Source organism: Copidosoma floridanum, unplaced genomic scaffold (assembly GCF_036245765.1).
Source record: "Copidosoma floridanum isolate Cflo_tuat_1 unplaced genomic scaffold, Cflo_Japanese_pri ptg000024l, whole genome shotgun sequence".
NCBI lineage: Eukaryota > Metazoa > Arthropoda > Insecta > Hymenoptera > Encyrtidae > Copidosoma > Copidosoma floridanum.
The window spans coordinates 10,019,736-10,040,686 of record NW_028321901.1 but is presented as its reverse complement, the minus strand read 5'-3'; the positions used below and the strand labels follow the sequence as shown (position 1 = coordinate 10,040,686).

The 20,951-nt window shown below is 31.1% G+C and overlaps 1 protein-coding gene across 2 annotated transcripts in view; it reads right to left on the bottom strand.

Annotated features, from left to right (window-relative positions):
- Window positions 1–20,951, bottom strand: part of Mgtor (nuclear basket protein megator) — a 447,637-nt gene that overhangs the window by 381,295 nt on the left and 45,391 nt on the right. For both annotated transcript variants that reach the window (XM_014352167.2, XM_089595083.1), the window contains exon 3: window positions 3,624–3,845. In XM_014352167.2, the coding sequence (XP_014207653.2) occupies window positions 3,624–3,845 (222 nt within the window). The remainder of the gene's footprint in view (window positions 1–3,623; window positions 3,846–20,951) is intronic.

The window sequence follows — 20,951 nt, the reverse complement described above, 5'->3', positions numbered from 1 at the left end:
ATTTTAAAAATTAAAGCCAAAAAAAAAAGTATTTTTACTTAAAAAAATTATCAAGTTATTTGATTAGCAAAAACTGCTTCTGCAGTCTATAATTTGTGAGTACGCTCTATGATAATGTACGATGTGAAATGTTAGGAAAACAATTATTAAATATTTTACGTTTTGTTAAATCACGTAGTATTATTTTAAACTTGAAAAATTTACATTCCCAAAACTAGATTCACAACATTTGTATGATTTACAACATAAATTCGTCAAATATATTTAATCGTATTCTTGGAGAAAAATTTATTGATATTTACAACTCTTTATTCTTATCATTATCAACATCACTATTCATACCATCCTATTCAATGTTGAAGTAGATTTTTTTTATTTACTTGACATTATGAAAACAAAAACATAAATTTATAGGCTCCGTTGTGTTAAACGCATGTAGTGACCAATATTAGAAGTTTAAATGCGGAACAGTCTGCCATAGAAGTGACTGGAAGCCGAATCTTTTAAGCTACTTTGGCATCTGTTCTCCAACAACTAGTATCTTTATAGAATTATAAAGGTTTTCAATTAAAATACTCCTAAAATTCCAAGTAAGTCCATGATAACAATTTTTAAGATATAAAACTTAATGTTAATGCATCTGTACTAATTTTTTCCAAGAAATGGGTGTTACCAATAGAAATATTTGTGCATACCCACAAAATACGTAATTTTTCTCTGTTTTAATAATTACTATTGTTTTTCTATTACTTAGCATTTTCTTTTAACCTATGTTCTTGGGGTACAATCGCTTGTTGATTAAATCTATCAAGTTTTATTTCTCTCTTTTTTATCATAATTAGCTCAGTTAAAAGCTTTTGATACTTATCTTTAGTTCTTGAGTTACAAACATTTTTTGTATGCATATCGAAATCTATTAATTTTTTTATGTTTTATTAACAAAAACTTATTTGTCCAACTCATTATACTAACTATTTTATACGTTTATACTTAACGCTCTTATCTTGTTTCTACAATGATCGGTAAACGACTGAAACTAAAATTATACCTACATGAGTTTCATAACATTGATACTAATCAGACTACATGTGCACGTGCATCTAAAGTAAAACAATAAGCTGATGTGTTTACTAGAAAATTGTTATATTGTCAAGTTATAATCAAAAATCTATTGAAGCATTTTATAATGACTCATTTTGCTTAGAGCGGCTAATGACAAATCAAAATGCGGTTGAGAAAGTACTCTTTGCTCAATAGAGAAGCAAAATCTTTACCATAAAATAAGTTTGGAAAATTAGCATATAGCTGTGAATAATACTTTTGTGTTATTCAACGATTAAGATCAGTGTAACACAAATACTATGAATTTCAAAATCGTCCATATTTCTAATGTTACAATGATTAAACATACTAACACTAACATTTTTCTGTTTTTTACGGTATTAGGTTGAAATGCTAAATAAAGTAACGTAGCTATTCCAACTGTCCATATCAGTATTGATGTGCTAGATAAGAGGAGAAACATATAATTCTGAAGTTCAAAAACTCATAAGTATAAACTTATCTTTTTGCAAATAATTTAATTGGCGAATTTTTTGTGAATCTGACACTACCATGTAAGGACTAAGCTACCCAAACTTTGACATTATTACTTTAAAATAATTCCAAGTCACTGCAGCCACGGGTTAAGCGTCATTGGCATAAACTTGGCATTAACTTGAGTTTGCAACAATGCATTTAAATCGTTCTCTAGTTTTTGTAAGTGTACGCCTATGTTTTACATTATCAACTATCTTACAAATCTTTAGCAAAACCTAAAATCATATTTTGTGGAAGCATGAGTGCGCAATAAATTCGTCAATGTGACTAAAGATTGAATACATATATCTTCGTCTATATTTTACACAACAAATATGTATCTTAATTATTTTTCATCAAGGCATTCACTTCAAGACCATAACTTTATTAAAACTGTACGGTTTTATCAGTCAATTTTCAACGTATTGACCATATCCTTAGATGTTTCAAAAATTTAAAAAACTGTTTACTCAGACGTCTTACCAGTTTTTAAGCTACAAGTTGACTGAATCCTAGTGTGCATACTCAGCTGCTTAAATTGTTTGTTTGATGATATAAATGAAAAGTACTCCGATGATATAAATAAAAATAATAATAAGGGCCTTATCAGGTACACTTATCGTCAAGAAAACAGAGATTAATAAGTGGCACGCATGATGGTGTAGCGGGGAATCGTATTTTATGTATTATTTAAAATAAAAACAGTTAATAGAATTACCACCCAAGTTTTTTTTTATTTACATTAATTATCAGCTATTACTCGGGCCATTGGACTGTGGTTTAATTATGTACAATACTAATTGAATTTTATATGTTATCTTGCAGTTAAGACATTCCTACAAAAATTAACTAAATCACTGCCCTGAGCTAATATTCGGAGTTGTATGTGAACAATGATAGGTAAATAAATTATTTTTTTATGAACCTAAATATTAGATGTCTGAAAAAGCCAGTAATAATGAGCAAAACTTTAGAGATTTACTTAATAAATGCAAACTTTCAAGTATGTTTACGATTAATTTTAATGTAGCGTGCATTATGTCGTTTGATATTAACTTTTATAGCTCAAAAGAATGTGATAAAAAACAGCTAGGATTAGAGCTTGTTGATTTTATCAATAAGAATTTTACTTTTAACATGTAGATAAAAGATTCAAGTGTAAGATTTTTTTGTGTTATTCGAACTCGACTAATCAGTATATCTATACAAAAATCGTTCGTATGAATAACACTCGCAGTAATTCAAACTGATGGCCACTAGTTGTATATTTGTTAAAGCTTACTTTATCAAAAATGACTTGACTTGTTATCATACTGCGCTATAGAGTATACATAGGTTATGCAGTCTTTACTGTACAGCTGTTATTGTCCCTTTCACGCAACTACACGATAGTTTTTAACTTTGGAAAGCTGAAATACAAAAACTGTACGGCTAGGCTTCTTGAGACTTGGTGTTTAGTTTATTTATGTATCAATTATAACATATCATTTTTTTGGAAGGATTGATCGTTTCGTTTAGGAGTTATGAATGATTTCGTTTTGAATCCTACCCCAAACCAGGCGCTTTCCTATCTCTCACGTGTTAGAAGATCAACAGTAAGACTTTAATATCTCCGAAACTACACGGCTAGGCATCTCCAAATTTGGACTTATGATGAACTATAGCAAACTTAAGCCACGCGCAAAATTTTAGAAAAATGTATCGTCTAGTCGTTTTACTGAACTACTACCTTAAAATCCGGCATACATGTGGATAGAGATAAAAAAAAAAAAAAAAAAAAAACTATTGAATAAAACATTCTAAAATAATATCTGGTTTTAAATATTGAGGGATTTTCACACAGATAAATGTTAATATCTGCATCAATGCATTAATGGTATGACGTCAATTGTTGATGAGAATATTGGTTTTTAATAAAATTATTTCGATGCAACCGTGTTAGTTGCACTTTATTTAGAGATTTGTATTTCATTATAATTAAATATCACGATATTTAATAATTATTAACAATTATGATAAAAACGGGCATTATAAAGAAAATGTACCTGAAATCTAAAGATATTTCTTGGCTTTTCACTTCTTCAGCAATAGCTAGTGCTTGACATTTGGCAATTATTGCACTTTCAAGTTGAGAACTGAGAGCAGTTATTTCTGTCTTCAGACGTTCTAATTCCGAGTTCTTTTGTTGTACCTGTAAGTGTAAGGAATAGTTTTCTTCATTTGTACTGTCTTTTTGTCTTCGCAGTTCTAGGTTGTCCTTCTCTAACCTATAAAACAGATTTACATAATTGAATTAAATGGATGGTACTCTGAGCGTATGAATCAGAACTTCTCCGTAGATTTGTAAGTATAAATTATTATGAGTACATGAAAGAATATTTTCTTCTAAAATATAGTTGTGAAACTTTGAGATGACTTGTAGGCTTTTCTCCTTTCTTATTTAAATTTTTTGCAGACTAAAAGGTTTTTCGCACTTTGAAAAATTTAAAACGTTTAAAAATGTGACTAATTACGTATGGTGCATCAAGTAAGGCAATAAAAACTATGCAAGAGTAAGCATAACTTTTAAGGATATGTAGTACAAAGTATCGGTATAATGAACATAAAAGTGATGGCTGGTGTTGACAGCTAGCAAGGAGTAAATGAGTATAGAAGAAGGGTTTTATATTTTCAAATATTACATTTTTAAAGCCGGCCACAACCGAAAATATCTGTTTAAAATCGAAAGGGTGTGAGCTAAACTTAACGTTAAAAGATGATTGATTAAAAACTTTTAGACGAATTACATAGACTGATTGGCATATTTTGTAATGAGCCGATTATAACTCAGCTCAGTATGATCGAAGAGATCTGAAATTGCATGCGCATACGTACACATCAGTTGAGCACATATTTTGAAACACTCCACAATAATAATAATAAAAAGTTAATGAAAGAATAAATAAAATTTACGCCGAAAAATACTGTTTTTTTACTTTTTTCAACGTTTGCAACTTGAACCAGCATAGTCTTACTTATCAAAACTGTACACATATCTAATAGTTAAAGTTAAATTCGCCAAAACTGGTGAAAAGATACTAAAAATAGTACATTACATTACAAAGTTAAACATAGCGAGAGACTATTATTGGAGAAACATGAGGGCCGAGAAGAGGCAATTTGTACTCGGGTGCATATCGTGCTAGACGGGGAAATTAGTGCGTATAAAATCAAAGCAAATTATGCTTATGACCGACATGACTAGTGGAGCGTTTGAGAAAATCTCGATTATTAACAGGTCTTCATTAAATGGCTATAAGTAACAGCTGAAGAAACGTAAAAGCCTAACAAAAAAATTTGTAACATACTTGGAGCGCCTGAAAAGTTATTATAGGACCAACGGATACATTTTATGAATAAAATGATGGATGAGTTTACGCGGTTATTCAAAATTAAAAAACTTGGGAGCACGGCATTTCACTTTCAGAGTCACGGTGTAACGTCTTAACAAAATACTTGAAAGCTTACGTCAGCGAGACCGAGAAACATGACGAGCTATTACCTTTGTGTATGCTTGCTTACAATACGTTGGGGCACCAGACATAGGCTACACACTTCAGGAACTTATATTTGGTCGAAAGGCATAAGTCCCATTAAGCTTCAAGAGGTCAGAAGCAGGCCAAACATGTACGAAGCTAATGCAACAAATAATGGGGACGCTTACACTACCACGAATATTAGCAACAATGACCAAAACACGAAATAAATACCGATCAAAGTTCTACTACAACAGGACGCTAAACATACATTTTTTAATGAAAGGCGAAAAGGTATATACGTTAAAGGAGCCGTCTGAATGGAAATATGATGATCGATACAAAGGGCCGCGCAAGATAGTCGGTATCGATTACAAGAATCATGATCTGAAATTATAGAGAAACGAGGAAATACGAATTTCAGAAGTAAACACAATTAAACCTGTATATTGAAAGCGCCGGCTCCGAAAGACAAGGAAATCGCAACAGGGAAAGGGGAAGAAAAGTGAAAGGGACTAAGAGGCATCAGTACAGACTAAGACAAATTTTCTCTCTATCTCGACGTTTACTCACAGACATAAGCATTACCAAAAAATATAAAGCAAGAATAGATATTAATATTAGCACTTCCTGTCTCGGGAACTTTTCCTCTTTCGCGGCCCTTGGACGAGCTAGATAATTGATATGGAAAAATGAGTCATACAAAAAAAACTCTCCGAACGTATATTTACATATTTATCTATAAGAGAAAGAAGTGAAGAAAGATTAATTTAAGCAAGCTTGCCTCTTCATCTTCCAAGGCGCCTTTACGCACCGCGTAAAATATAACAAAAGTAAATTAAAATTGAAAAACACTTAAAATGGACATAGAAAACTTGGAAATAATAATAAATAAATATAATACAGACAAATAAAATAAAATGGCATGGTAATTGAAACATACATGCAACCTACTTTTCAACCTATCATACGATGCCTTAGCCATGCCCAGTTAAGTGTATTGAGAAAAAAAAAGAGAAAAATACACGTCAAAAATTTTTATACGGCAAATAGCTGTACATTCAACATTCGAAAAGACAAATCATTGTACAAATAACTAGTTCATCATATTTTGCACTCGTTAAAAATGAATTGTTAGAATTAATGAGGAACATTATTCATAATAACAAAATTATACTTTTACCTTTAAATACATAGATGAAAAAACTATTTTGTTTCCATGTGAAAAAAAAACCCGTAAATTAGAAAAAATACTAACAAATACAAGAAAAATGTAACCATCAATACAAACAAAAAATTTAACAACAAAATATTTACAAATACACTTAGAGGTGAATGTGGCCAACTTCAGATGTGTATAATTAATAAATTTCAAGGATGTAGAGTATGCAAATTTTTAAGACAAAAAAAAACTTATTTTCAAGATACTTTTATTTAAATTATCGAGAAATACAGTTGTATTTGGGAATTTTTATTACTCAGGAGCTCAGCTATAATTCCTTAACTACTTCATTTATAAAGATCATTGTACTTTTCACCTGCTAACAAAATCAATGACAAAAATAAATCGATTATTGTTCAACTTAAGAAGTCGTTTGCCTTATGATCATAAAGAAGAAGTTATGATTGCATAATTAATTATGATATTAAACTGAACATTAATCGACGATCAACTATTACTAAAATTTCTGGCAAAAAATATTCGTTAATACAATGACAACGGAATAAATCTGAAAATAAATATACATGTACATATACATACGTATCTGTATAAATAAGGGTACTCAAGAAAATAGTACATATCTCTATAAACGATGTCAGAATATTCCAAGAGCAGACGCACTTCCACTGAAGTTCCGAAAAACCTACAGCAATTATGAGTTATAATATTCAGCTGTAATATAAGCCATAGTATAATTTGCTGAAATAATAAGGCAAACCTGCTACTAAAACAACGAACTCACTTTCCAGCAAATGCCCACCCTACCATAAAAAAAAAAAAAAAAAAAAAAAAAAAACATACAAACCAGTGCAAAACATAACTTCATAAGTGATGAGATTAAAGAAGTTCAAGCAAGCAAACATACACCTTTCTTTCCAGAATGGAGACAAAAAACGAACAGATTTTTAACTAAAAATTTTAACGACCTGTCTGGATTCTGTACCTAAAAATACACTCAGTCCTAGGCAAAAAGAAAAGAAATTGTTTAAAATAGCTACGAGAGAACCCTTAATTGATATCTAAATAAATAAATAAAATAATAACAAAGTCAAATATTCAAATATAATTTAATCACTCATGCAACTAACACATTACATTATTCACTTTATAGTTCCCTTAAGTAAGTAAAGTAAATAATGACGGTACAATAATATGTAATGAGAAAACTAGCATAAGCATTATGTACACAGAAAATGGTCAATAATACTAAATTTGTCAAGAATGTTCGTAGGTATACGAGACAGAAATAATATTACAAGAGACGGAAACGTAGTAAATGCTAAACCACTGAAACCGACAATCATCCAAGTGCAGGGTGATCTGCCACGAGAAGATCAGCTAGGCTACAGCGACTAACAATAAAGAATAGCATGGTCATTAAGTTAATAAAATTTTTTTAGTTTAGTTAAGAACTTAACACTTGTGCATAAATAGTAATCATGTTTACAAACAATTTCAAAGATGCATTTTTCTATAAAAAAATAGTTTTTCTATACATATATTAAAAGATACAATAAATTTCCTTACCACAAACACGAAGTGCAACTGCCACTTTGCGCCCTTGTGATCACTTTGAACACACGAGCATTAAAGTTTTTTGCACCCTCAGTACGATAAGGAAATATTATACGCAACTCCAGCAGCATCATACAACAACCACGCCCTTCGGGTGCTCATGTTTGTACTTTGTGTCCTAGTAGCGTAGTGTACCATATAATTTGATAAAAACAAAAAAAAATTGCCTAGAAAACTTTGTATTGTAGAACACAAAAAAAAAAAATCGTTGAAAAAAGTTATAAAAGAAATCATTATGATAATATGGCTACAGTGGTAATAGTATTGACGTGAAAAAAAAAACATAATAAACAATTTGATTCTATAATAAACTGTATAATGTCTTTACAGATATGAAAAACAATAAAAAAAGAAGAAGAAAAAAGGAAAATGTATTTATAAGTAATTATGTAGTACTAGTAGCACACAAAGAAATTCTGAAATTTATGTACGATTGTAAGGAGGAAGAGTGCCTCATCTCCCATCCACCTCCCTTTCCACGCCCTCAGCTCGCCATCATATAGGTGAAATTCTATCGGTTTTTACATTATTTTTATTGAGTTAAATTTTTGGCAAGTCTCCCACCACCCCCTCAGCCTAAACATCTCATTTTAAAGAGCCCACTCGAGATAAGGTAAAATTATTTAGGTTTTTACCTCATTTTTGTTAACTTACATTTTTGCTTAGTTCTCCCTTATGCGCCCCTCGCAATCATGTAACCCAATGAGCACTCCTCACAACTTTTAAGAACTTTCTTCAGCCACTTTTCAGTCGCACCTCTAAATGAGGTAAAATAAAATCGAATATGTAATTTTTAGTTATAAGTCCCCCTTTCGCAGATTTCATAACACTTTTGAAAAAAAACCCCTTAGTCCCTTTATAATTTCTAAGCACATTGTCTGAGCAACGCTCCAAAGCTTGTTCTACTCCTCTTTCATCACGGCCTTAATGTGTATATATATAATTTGTTCACACATTTTTACAGTACTCTTGAGGTAGTGCAATGGCACGCTAGTTTTTTTTATCTTCAATTCTTAATCAGTTTATTTATTACATTATTTCATAATAAGATAACAATGTTTCAATTTTAAATTAGGCTTATGCGGAGATATGCCTTTACAAATGTTGTTTAGAAATTTAATTAAAATATTTATGTTAAAATCACTATAAGATTTATGAACTTTTTTAACACCTTCGTAAGTTACATAGTCTATGCTGTTATTTGTTTTCATTTCTTCTCTTACATGATTTAGAATTTTATTTTTCAAAAAGTAAGTATAAACATTATGAGAAATAAGTATAACGATATTCATTGAAAAGTTTATATCTTTCCCCAAAATAATCGAAACAAACATTAGTTATTTTGCATTTATTCGACAATTGCTAATATTAAATGTATCCTTGTCTAACATCTAATAATAATTTTTAAAATCTTTCGTTAATTGAACGAATATTGATATCAAGTTTTAGAATACGAAAAAATTATTAAAGACATAATAATTTAATATTTATTTAATAATTTTTTGTATAAACCCACTTTTACTACTATTTTTTAAACTGAAAAAATCTGTTGAAACTATTCTTCTAAAACAATTAATTTAATACCAAAGTGGATATTTTTGAATCACATTAATAACATTATGTTCTTTCAACTATTTCTAAGGTTTTTTTTTGAATTTTTTTAGAGTTTTCTTCAGATTTCAAAATTGAATTTTGATATTATGAAGCATTGTATTTCAATCTTTTTAAAAATCTGCAATAAAAACTTGTTTCAATTTTTTTTATAAATTTTTGCCACATATATATTTCCAGATGTTAAAAATCAAGCAAAAAATTTTCTTAATTGGCATGGCAGCGTAAAGTTACATGTTTCTTCAAAAGTATTATGAATTTTGGATCCACGTTTCACTATACCTAAAAAAATAGCAGCATTTTTTAATGTACTATAAAGTATTCCATCAACTTTTCTTAACATTTCAAAACATTCTGCTCTATTGATACAATTGAAAATTGAAAAACGTTGACCAAAATAGCTTGTTTTTATAAATTTTTGTTTTTTGTGTATAACATTTTTATTTGTATCTGTTCCATTTGTCAACACATTTTTCTTCCAATACTTCATTTCTCGATCTTATTTTACGACTTGTAACACTACAAATTTTTGTTTTTATTAGAAATTGTAATATTATCTTGCAACTTTTTTTTATAATAATAATTTTTGTTTGTAGTTTACTTCAGTTGTTTCTCAATTGTAACATTACTATGTTGTATTAAGTCACAATGCCTACGGTTATTATAACCATAAAAAGGGTGAAGTTTAAATTACTTAAATTATTTCCAATATTATAAGTGAAATTTAAATTTTTATATTTAATTGTTACAAAAATATCAAAAATTTCAACAAAACTTTTTAATTTAACTTATATTCCAAAAACTCCGTTTCTTTTCATGAAAATATTTGTTTGCAATATATGTTTCTTTTTTAAGTGAGAAGCCATATGATTCATAATTTAAGACTAAAAATAAAGTAGTAATATTAAATCACACAACTCTTTTTTTAAAATAGAGTATTGGGAGGGGGAAGGTTGGCGCGCGAAGCGCGCAAGGGGCAGAGCCTTGCTAGTATATATGTATATATCGACTACACAGGGTAAGAAGTCAGTGGGAGAAACAAAGATTAGGCAATAAAATCTGCCATTTTTCTTCTTAACAGATTTTATTCACACAACATAAACAACACGACACATACATAACGCTAACAGAAAGATAGAAATGATCACCGTCGGAGACGTATATAGCCATGAATTCGTAAGCCCCTTTTAGTTAGAACCCTAAAGGATAGAAGAGTAGGAAAAATAATAAGATAGAAGCTGAAAGTTGAGTGCAGTTGATCGGTAGCAGGGGTGAGCTGATGAGTAGCCAGCGAGAGAGTCGAATAGACAACAAGACAGTAGTTCGGTTGTACACTTTCACCTCACTAATACAAGTAAAAAAAGCTTATTAAATATAAATATTTCTTGTTATCTTGCATGCAACTTAAGCCACCATTTGCCTACATAACGCTATTAATTGAATGTTGAACTTTATTGTGAAGAGTCGAGAATTTGCCTGCAGGAATATTAAATGCCATCTACACGGCTTGATTACTGGAACCTCATGCAAGTAAAAATCTATAAAATGCGTTTTGATGTAACTTAAAACAAATAGCTTGCATAATTGACAATTGGCTTTAGAACTGGAATTAAAACAATCAACAATTTGCTTCTACCTATGAGAAATACCTGTGAACAAAAATAAAAATGCTTAAGTAGCCAATTTTTTGTTGTCATGGGCAGGCAATGTGACCTTACTTATGGAGAAGCTAATTACATTGTCAGAATATTACTTAGACGTAATAGAAATTTTATCAAAAACCATTCTACAGTCTAAAAACTTACAACTATACACAGAAGAGGATATTTTTAAATTTTAACTCAAAGGTCTTTACTAAGGTATTGTCATACTCCTTTCAGATTTTTTCGTACCTTCCACTTAATACTTATAGCTGATCTTCAATCATCTCTTGTCGAACTTTCAAGTAATTGAAACTACTTTTTCATTTGAATTTGTATAAATTTTAAAATTATTTTTCATCTTCAAAATCTTTTTTAATAGGACTGGAGTTAATACTGTTTTTGACGTATTTCTTAGGAGACTTCTGTATATTATATTGATCTATGGAATCACTTTTAATCAAATTATTCTATACTTCATTTTCACTCAGATGTATGAAACAAACGTGTTTCGAATAACAACAATAAGTGACATTAAAATTTTAATATTTTTTTTTTAAACTTAAGTAATTGGTTTCAGAAAACCATGATTTAATTAACCTTGTTTGATGTGATTTCGTGCAATGATACCAGAATCTGCAAAACCAACAAACAGGATCAATAGATTTATTTCTGGATGACTGCATCCACACATTACAGTTATGATTTACTTGCAAACTGATTTGCACGGAGAGATAATTAGTATTCCCTTCATTTAGATTATAATAATTGAAATGACCACAACTATGCTCTACCAACTCTTTGTTCTAATACAAAATGTGATAGTAAAAAATAGCAACCACCATTATATCATGAGATACATACTATTGCAACAACTAGTTTTCAATTGTTTTATCATCACGGACGCTTGGGAACGATGACTTTAACTTGATGAATACTATCTCCAATTATAGGTAATATTTCATTAGCCTTTAACATTTGGCTTCCGTCTTCTCTTGACTTAGCCCACGTATCTAGTATGAAGTGGTAATAAAAAAAAAGATTGGAAGTATATTAAATAATGCTCAATTTACACAAAGAACTGTTTGTAATGTTTTAAACTACAAGTAAAAAATGTAAAACTTGCTTACTTTTACATTAAACAGATATTTTTCGACAATACTAATCAGTCATTCTACATAGAGTTTTACAATTATTACTCCGTTGTTTTCTTTCATCATTATTCTATGGGATTTTTTTTCAATTTTTACACTCTATTAAAGAAATACTACAAGCTTTTGCTCAGCACTATAGCGTCTTGAAATAACAATCGCACCGCTCAAAAGCTGCAAATTTACGTTTTCACACAGATTTATTCTGCATACACCCATTTATAAGTGATTCCATCGACCTTTAAACATATATAAATTTAAGGTGAAAAAATTTTTTCATTGAAACACGAGAATATCAATAATTTAAATCGATTCAAGTACCTCTATTAGTGAAAAAAAGTTGTGTTATTCAGTTTTGACAATACCTATTTTTATAAACGAATATTTAATGTTCTTACAATGAAAGATCGCATATGATTGGGTATTGATAAAAAAATTTAATTTTGATCGATTTTTTTATGCCGCTAAGTTTCGAATAAATTATTTTTGAAAAAGTTAAGTTCAAAAAATGAAAACGAGATTAGAAATCATTGAAACCTTTTTTTTTTTTTTTTTAATAAATCTTTTTTTTGCATGGGTGGAAATATTTTGATACTCTATTCATTCAAATAAACGAAAATGTTCTTAAAAAAATTTTCTTAAGTTTACTCAGTTCTTTACTTCATCTAATGATTTTTGAATATATAGCTGAACAGGAAAAAAAAAAATGAACAATTCGTACACAGAATTAATATTTCAAATTTATTTCGAATGGATATTATTTCTTACGATTGCACAAATCGTGAAGAATTGTTTCAAGAAAATTTCTATGACAGTTTAATAAAAATTTTGTATTAGAAGATCTTACGAAAATATTCACAATTAAAAAAAATTGAATGTTTGATTTATAATTGTTAAAAATATTTAATTATTATTATTTCTTTGAGTTCATTCTAATCGGATTTCTATTGCTTCTTTTCACTATTACTTTATCACTTAGTTGCTTCTTATTGATTGTTTTAGTAACTAACTTACTTTTTTTGTTGATATGAGAATTCCATCCTTCATTATTTAAAGAATAAAGCTTTAATTGCGAACAATTTAAACAATAAAAACAAGAAAGGTAATTCAGGAAGAGTAGCTCCGATTTTTATTCAGACCATACTATTTAAAAGATTTAATTCAAATCATTATTTACAGTTTGTACAAAATCATCGCCCGACGTAATATTTTTTCCATTCACAACAGCTTGATTACAAATTTCATAGTAGCTCCAGTAGCATCAGCACTGCTTTTACCATGACCAGGGGCTCAAAAGTTCGAAGAAGCCTTTTGAAGATCCAATTTTTTACAATGATCCTGAAATAATTGAAAATTGGTCTTATTCTTGTACTGCGTGGTTGGTCCATCGCTTTGAAAATGTAAGACAGTAAGGTTTAGCACTTTTGAGTTAATCAATTTTAAAATTGGTGATAAGTGACTCAATGCATCAACAGTGTCATGTCTCAAGCACTCCAATACAGTTGAAAATGAAATGCACTTTGATTTTTCATTAACAGCATCTCTTAAAACACACCTATATGTAATGATACTTATTTTGTCCATGCTTCAAAATGAACAGATTGATTCTCTGTTGAATATTTGCAGTTATAATTTTCACTAAGGTCTATTGGCACTATCAGTTCGTTCACTTGTAAATTGGTTTTTAATAACTTCAAAAACTTGAACTGATGCATCATGTAAACGTATTTTAAATAAGGAATGGTCATTGTCTCGGATTTATCAATTACATCGCAGATAGGAGACATTTTTTCTTTGTCGTAATTTTTACGTTAAAAAATTTTATTTTTGGCACCTAATCCTTGAACTTTTTCTGTTTTCCCTTGATGATAAAAATTTAATGTTCTGTCATTTTCATTATTCGATAAAAAATTGAAACAATTTGCACTGTACATGCAGTTTTTACTCTTTCAGTCACATACTAGCATTTAAACTGATTCTCTTGCATTTTTACGATGGATGATTTTAAAGTAGGCGAGTTTTTGAAACATTAAATTAAAATTCTCGTGAGTTCTGCATAAACAAGTATCTCGATTAGTTTTCTCATAACTATCCAAGAAGGTTACAATTTATGAATCACAGATTATGATAACTGCATAGGTTCTTCTTTCAAAAATTTCTTGTGCAAGTTCCCCATAGTATAGCAAAGAAATCTTTGTTCTTTAGCGCACCATTTACTCTAATCGTATCTCTCAAACTTGGGCTTGGGATAGAATTTTCATCTTTTCAAGAAAGCATCCAATAGCTTGTTTATACGCGTACTTTCGTATCATTATTTTTTGTTTCATATTTCTTCTGCCAATAGTAGTATCATTAGTATTCTTAAATTTCTTTTGGTAGTAACAACCATTTAAGTGTGAGATTTTTGTCATAACTTTGTTTTCACGAATAATAGATCCAGACATTATTCGCACGACTCAAGTTTTATCCCGTTCTGCTTTTCAAAGTTGTTTTTATCGGAAGATTCTATTTTTTTTACTTTTTCTAACAATTTATTATTATTTACAGCGTACTACTGCACGAATTCTGTAATATTTCATTTTCCAAACGTTTGACTGTTTCTTAACACGATCTTTTTCTTGAAATAATTTGAGGTTTTCGCGTTTTAACTTTGCTTCTCTAGCTTTTGCAAGCTTCAGTGATAACTGTAGCTTCTCAATTTGTTTATCTCTTCCATTTGCCTTCTTTTCCTTGTAATAAATTATTACAAAGAATAGGATCAACTGCGTAATCATTTGAGTGATCAGTGCGTTGTGCATCCTCTGATTCTCTTTATTCAATTATCAGTTCTACGTTATTCTGTTCCGCACTTCTTTCAACAATTTCATTGCTATTGGTTTCATTTCCAGCTTGCTGATCATTTCATGCACTCGTTATATTTTCTTTTGTTTGTGAACTCGGTGTTTCAGATTTTACTACCTTTTTATAACTGAAATAATAGCTAGCGGAGAAATTATTTTTTTTTAGTCACATATAAACTGACAAATTTATAGTACCCACATTCAAAAAGACGCAAAGAATTATCTCACAAATTATGTTTTTATTTTTCTTTGAGAACGGCTCACTGTTTACGGAAGTAACAATTCTACTGCGCACGATTAACGATTACCTTTTTTCCCCCTATTAAATAAGTCAAGTTGTTTTAGTTTTTCTTTTCTTTTTTTATTTTTCTCGCACTCGATTCGTGCTTCTTCTTTCTTCATACTCACTTTATAACCTTTTTGATTCATTACTGTGATAATAGTACATACAAAAATTTTCAGTTGAGGAATAGTCAGCGAATCAAGTCAGCGAGGTTAAGAAAAAGCTTAGATTTCATGTAAATTTGCTTTGTGCAAGTCACAAGTCACTGGAGGGGGTAATAAAAATAACGGCAGAGCTCATGGTGAGAGAAAAGTACAGACTTGTAGGACTTCAGAGGCCTCAATGCACTGCATACTGTACATTATTCAGCTTTGTAGCAACTTTGAGTTGACCGAATCAAAAATAAAAGAGATTATAATAAGCGTATGATTCACAGCTCCATAATTAAAAAGAAATTTGTGTCAACGATACAACAAATTAACGACACTTATTAAAATGAAGTTAGTAACACGCTAATGTGACTCGATAGAGACGTCATTTACAGTTACTCAAGTAATATCTGTGTTAATTTACAGGCCAGCTCAGTTTGTTCTGCTACGGCACTGCAAAATCAGGGTTATGTTACTAGCTTTAGTGGCCTCTTCAGGTCGTTATTACGATAGTTGGTGTAACTCTTTGCTTTTAAAATTTACACTACGAAGAAGTACTACGTTAAAGGTTATTGTAATTCTTATAGTTTTCAAGCCCAGTATCGCAACAAATCAGTAAACGTGTATTATTTGCGACTAACAATGCAGTAAGTTCTCAAAAGTCCAGAAATTTGGCACTATTCTGACATCAGATAGCGCCAACACACTTGCACACAGCGAATAAACGCCCGAAGCGAAGAAAAGGATGGTTAACGTTAAATCTGGTAAACTTATTAACCATCGAATATGATGCATATGCGTTTTTTTACTACACTCTCGTCAAAAGGGCTGATTTGATGTTTTGGAGCAGTACAGCAATCAAGTGTAGTTTCGGCAAGAGTAAACTGAAAATACTTTTTATGATAAATATACTTACTCACGTGTTCTTCACTCTTAACTTAACACAAAAAATAACATCACCAGATAGAGAAATTGGGTCATTTCAATTAGGACTGAAAAGTACAAAAATTTCTTAAATTTTCCATGATTTAAAAAGTTGGTTTTTTTTCTTTCAAATAAACTTTACCAATGACAGTTTTTGATGTGTTATTGATAGGGTTAAAAAGAGTTTTTTACGCAAAAAAAAAATTATTTTGCACATAAATCATGTGAGTGCCTCTGAAATTATACGATTTTAACGACGAATTACGCGATAGAGATTAATTTTCAAAGTGATGTATTTTTGAAATATCAAGTGGCACGCTAATCCGTAATTGAACATCTTATTCTGTTGGACATTCAAGTACATTCACGATCGTCAGCTTATGTAAAGTAGTCTACTGTGTCAGCTTATGTAAAGTAGTGACTACTGCTCGCGAGTAAGAGAGAATAAGATGATATGTGTGAACTTGCATGAATGTATGTGCACGCGCGCATGTAAGACTTCTAGGCTCTTGCGCTCCGAGAGCTCTGCGTCTGCTTGCTAAGCTATACGCATTGCTATGAGTCGCTTTAGTTTCCTTTTGATAACTTTTTGTAAATTCTAAGCGTTTTATATTTTCTTTTTTTTTGAAGTGTAAAGAGGAGTTTATTATTATTAAATAAATTAGTTTTCATTAAAATTGGTGTTCAGTGTATTAATGAAGTGAGAGACGACTTGGTCATTGTAACAAACTTCCTTATCTTCCCTCTCACCTTGCTACTTATCCGGCGGTAATTAAAATTTAAATCATGCAATCAATTTACTAACGTTTCTCTCTTTAACATTAGTACTTCAAGCCGGATCTGTAGTGGTGGAGCGGGGCAAGTCGCCTTAGTTAAACGTCTCTTTTCGTCATTTTACTTAGTTGTGCGTCGTGCGGCAGCCATTTTGAATTGGCTTCAAAGCACGTACTTCGGCTAGCTTTGACCTCGGCAACTCGTCTCTCTCTTTCTAGCTTTGTTATAGTAGATGGGTGCGTGCTGTGTGCCTCGTGTTTTTGTTTTGCTTTCACTCGCTTGCTTTGTGTTGAGCATACGTATAGGTATACGCATTAGTTTTGGTCTTTGTATCTCAGTAAAGAGTGCACGTAAGAATTGATTTGAAAGAGATATACAGGCGCATAGTATATCTTAAGCACTCGTTACCTTTCTCTTAATCGCACCGCTTTATATAATAGTATTAGTAAATCTTGTATTAGAGTATAGCGTTTCGTGACCTTTGTCTTTGAATTGGATTGTATCAAGCTTGTAGACGTGAACTCACCAGCGGAGACTGTGTTTCTCCTATTAGATTACTATTATTTACTAATATACGTTCGATTTATGAATTTCAGTACGTAACTACTGTCATCGCTTGCGTCAATAGTCACTACAATCATCGCATCTACAGTCGCAATAGCCGAATTTGTACCAAGCCATCGTAAGCTGTGTCTTCGATTGTCACCACCTCGAGGGGTCTCGCCTGTTGACGAACGCTCGAGTTTGCTTGTCATCACACTGGATAAGTTGTAAGTCGTCTACTGAGTTAGAGGACGTCCAGGTATGACAGTTGAATGTATCACTTTAGTTTGCATACTGTTGCGATCATTGCATCTTGAGTTAAAATAATCTAGCACTGTTGTTAAGTACTTCGTTTGATTTTAGATCAATTTCTGGATGGTTTACTGAGTGATCATCTCTGTTAGGAAATATTTATCACTGCCTCATATGTGTTGAAACAGGATAGATATTTAATTTTCTTGTAGTTTATCGTTTATATGATTTATTTCCCTATAATAGTGTAGCCTTTTTTGAATCTTGGTTCAATTTTCTCTAATCTAGCTCTTGCTCATGAGTCAAGCTCTTCACAATTTTAGTTAAGACCGATTAGTCATTGGATCACTTCCACCGGATCTTAACCTTCCTCCCCCCCCAGCTCCTCCAGCTCCTATTCCGGCTGCTGGAGCAAATTTTTCGCTTTCAAAAATTGAATTGCCTCAGTTTTCTGGAAATAACTCTGAATGGGAACATTTTCGTGATCTGTTTAGGGCTTTAGTTCATCGAAGAGAAGATGATCTGTCTGGAGAAGCGCTTAGTTTAATTCAAGGTTTTGCTGTCACTGAACAGCAATATCAGAATGCTTGGGATACTCTCGTTAACACTTTTGATAGTCAGCGTCGTCTTATTCACTCATATACTTCGATAATCCTCTCTTGTAAACCTATGAAACTTGATTCTTGTGCTTAATTGAAGCGCATGCAAAGGGAGATCGTTAGCACAATTGATTCGTTAGTTACTTTAGGTAGAGACTTAGGCTCCACTGATTTTTACATCGCCTGGATAGTTGATAGACTTGATAATAACACGAAACGAAATTGGCAACGATCCTTAAGTAATTCTACTGCCGCACCCACTCTAAGGGTTATTGGGTTATTGGGCTCGTGAATAACAAGATGCTAAATAACAAAACTGCATAATTTCTACATACATAGATAAACAATTTTTCGGTAAGGTAAATGTAGAAATATAAGATAAGAAATTATAGAGGTTTAATACTTGGTAAGGGACAGGATGTGAGGATGTGAAGAAGACTAGTACAGGATGTATTACTGTATTGCACGAAAAATAACAGTATGCAGTAGAGACAAACTAAAAATAAAAATAAATGCGCTTACACAAATTGTGTTTAACATTAAACAAGAACTTTTAATGAACACTACTTAACTTTTTAGTATCAAGCTGTCGATCAACACTATTATAATAAATTGTAATATGAATCATTTCAGAGAATTTTCTCTTGGATTCATTATCCTCTCGATCCAAGATTCTTACTTTATCAAAGTCAAAAGAGTGTTGAAATTCGTTTGAATCTAGGACTATTGCAAATCTAAGATCGTGTTTCTTAACTACTCTAATATGTTCACTTATGCGAACATTTGGTTGTTTCTTGCTCTGTTCAACATAAAAAATTCCACACAATTAAATTTTTTTTTACTTACTTTTCTTATTTACACTTTCAGCTCTTTTCTTTTACTCTTTTGCAACTGTAGTTGTCCTAATATCATGGACACCCCACAATGCACATGCACTTAACACACCGGCTTCCCTTGATCTTGCTTTATTTATTGAAAAAGGGTATACCGAGGATGTAGAAGAGATACGGGTAATTGTACATAAACAGCTTATAAAAAATATGAAAATTTTACCTATTTGAATTATAGAGACTGTTCATATAGACGCGACAGAGCAACACATTAACAATAGTTTTAAATGGGACTGTGTGAAACTGCCACGCCTATGTGAACAGCCTAATAATAATATACAACTGAAAAGTATAATTTAATTTTTATTTTATTTTTTATTTGAAATGAAATATTTTAATTAAAATTGATTTTTGATTGGTTTGATTGATTGAAAGTTTTTGTACCTCTAGTTGTCTATTGACATTGTTATTCACTTATGCTATGAGGATTATTTCACAAAATTTATGTTTGTATTTATTAGATTCTCGACCAAGGATCACTGCTCTCTTAAAGTCAATAAAACCCTGCGGACAGTGTACAGAATGGCAGTACAAGGACGACCTTTAGTCCCTGTACTTAATGTAACATTCGTGTTCTTGTAAACGCACACGTAAATGTGTCTTACTTTGACCAATGTAACACAAACTGCACTTACATGTAATTATAAAGACAATTCCACCTACGTCTTACTTATTTATTGAGCCCTTTCCCATCTAGATGATATGAGTTAAACTTCCAAAACCTGTGTAAACAAAACGTATATTGTTCTTGGACACGCGACTCTACGTAAAAACAGAAAACGGTTTCAAAACTTTCTATACTTTAATTATTTCGTAATACAAAATTTATTACAATGCATTTATAAATTTCAACATGTCAATGGTCTTTTTGTTAAGGAGGTTTGAGAGTACCATTTACAAAGGCGAGAAACGGGAAGTCCACCCTGCCCCCCATTACCACGCACCTCTTCTTGCACTCTACAAACTTGAAACTATACGACTGTAACTGCTTATGAAAAATGCCTGGCAAGGCTCGATTTTTTTTGTGGTGCAACTTCCTTTTGTATCTATAAAAACGTTGTTTTTTTTTTATTCCAACACATTTAGAATGTACCTCAATTTCAATTAAAAGGCAAACTTAACCTTGCTCTCTCATAAAAGACCGTGTTAAACTGACAATATGTAATAATTTTTTTCTCGAGGATTTCCCTTGGTGAAAAATCTGGAAAAATTCATGGCACTCCTTATATACTCAAATATAACATACATTTTTTTGGCACGTTTCTTCATTTTTAACTTTTCTCTCAAACCTTCTCAAGTTGTTTTGTCCTTTTAACTAGATACTTGCTTTAAAATGCCTGATTCTAAATATCTGGGCTGCTTTTTGTTAGTAGAAAAAAAGTCAAGCTTGAACTAAAATGGTGCA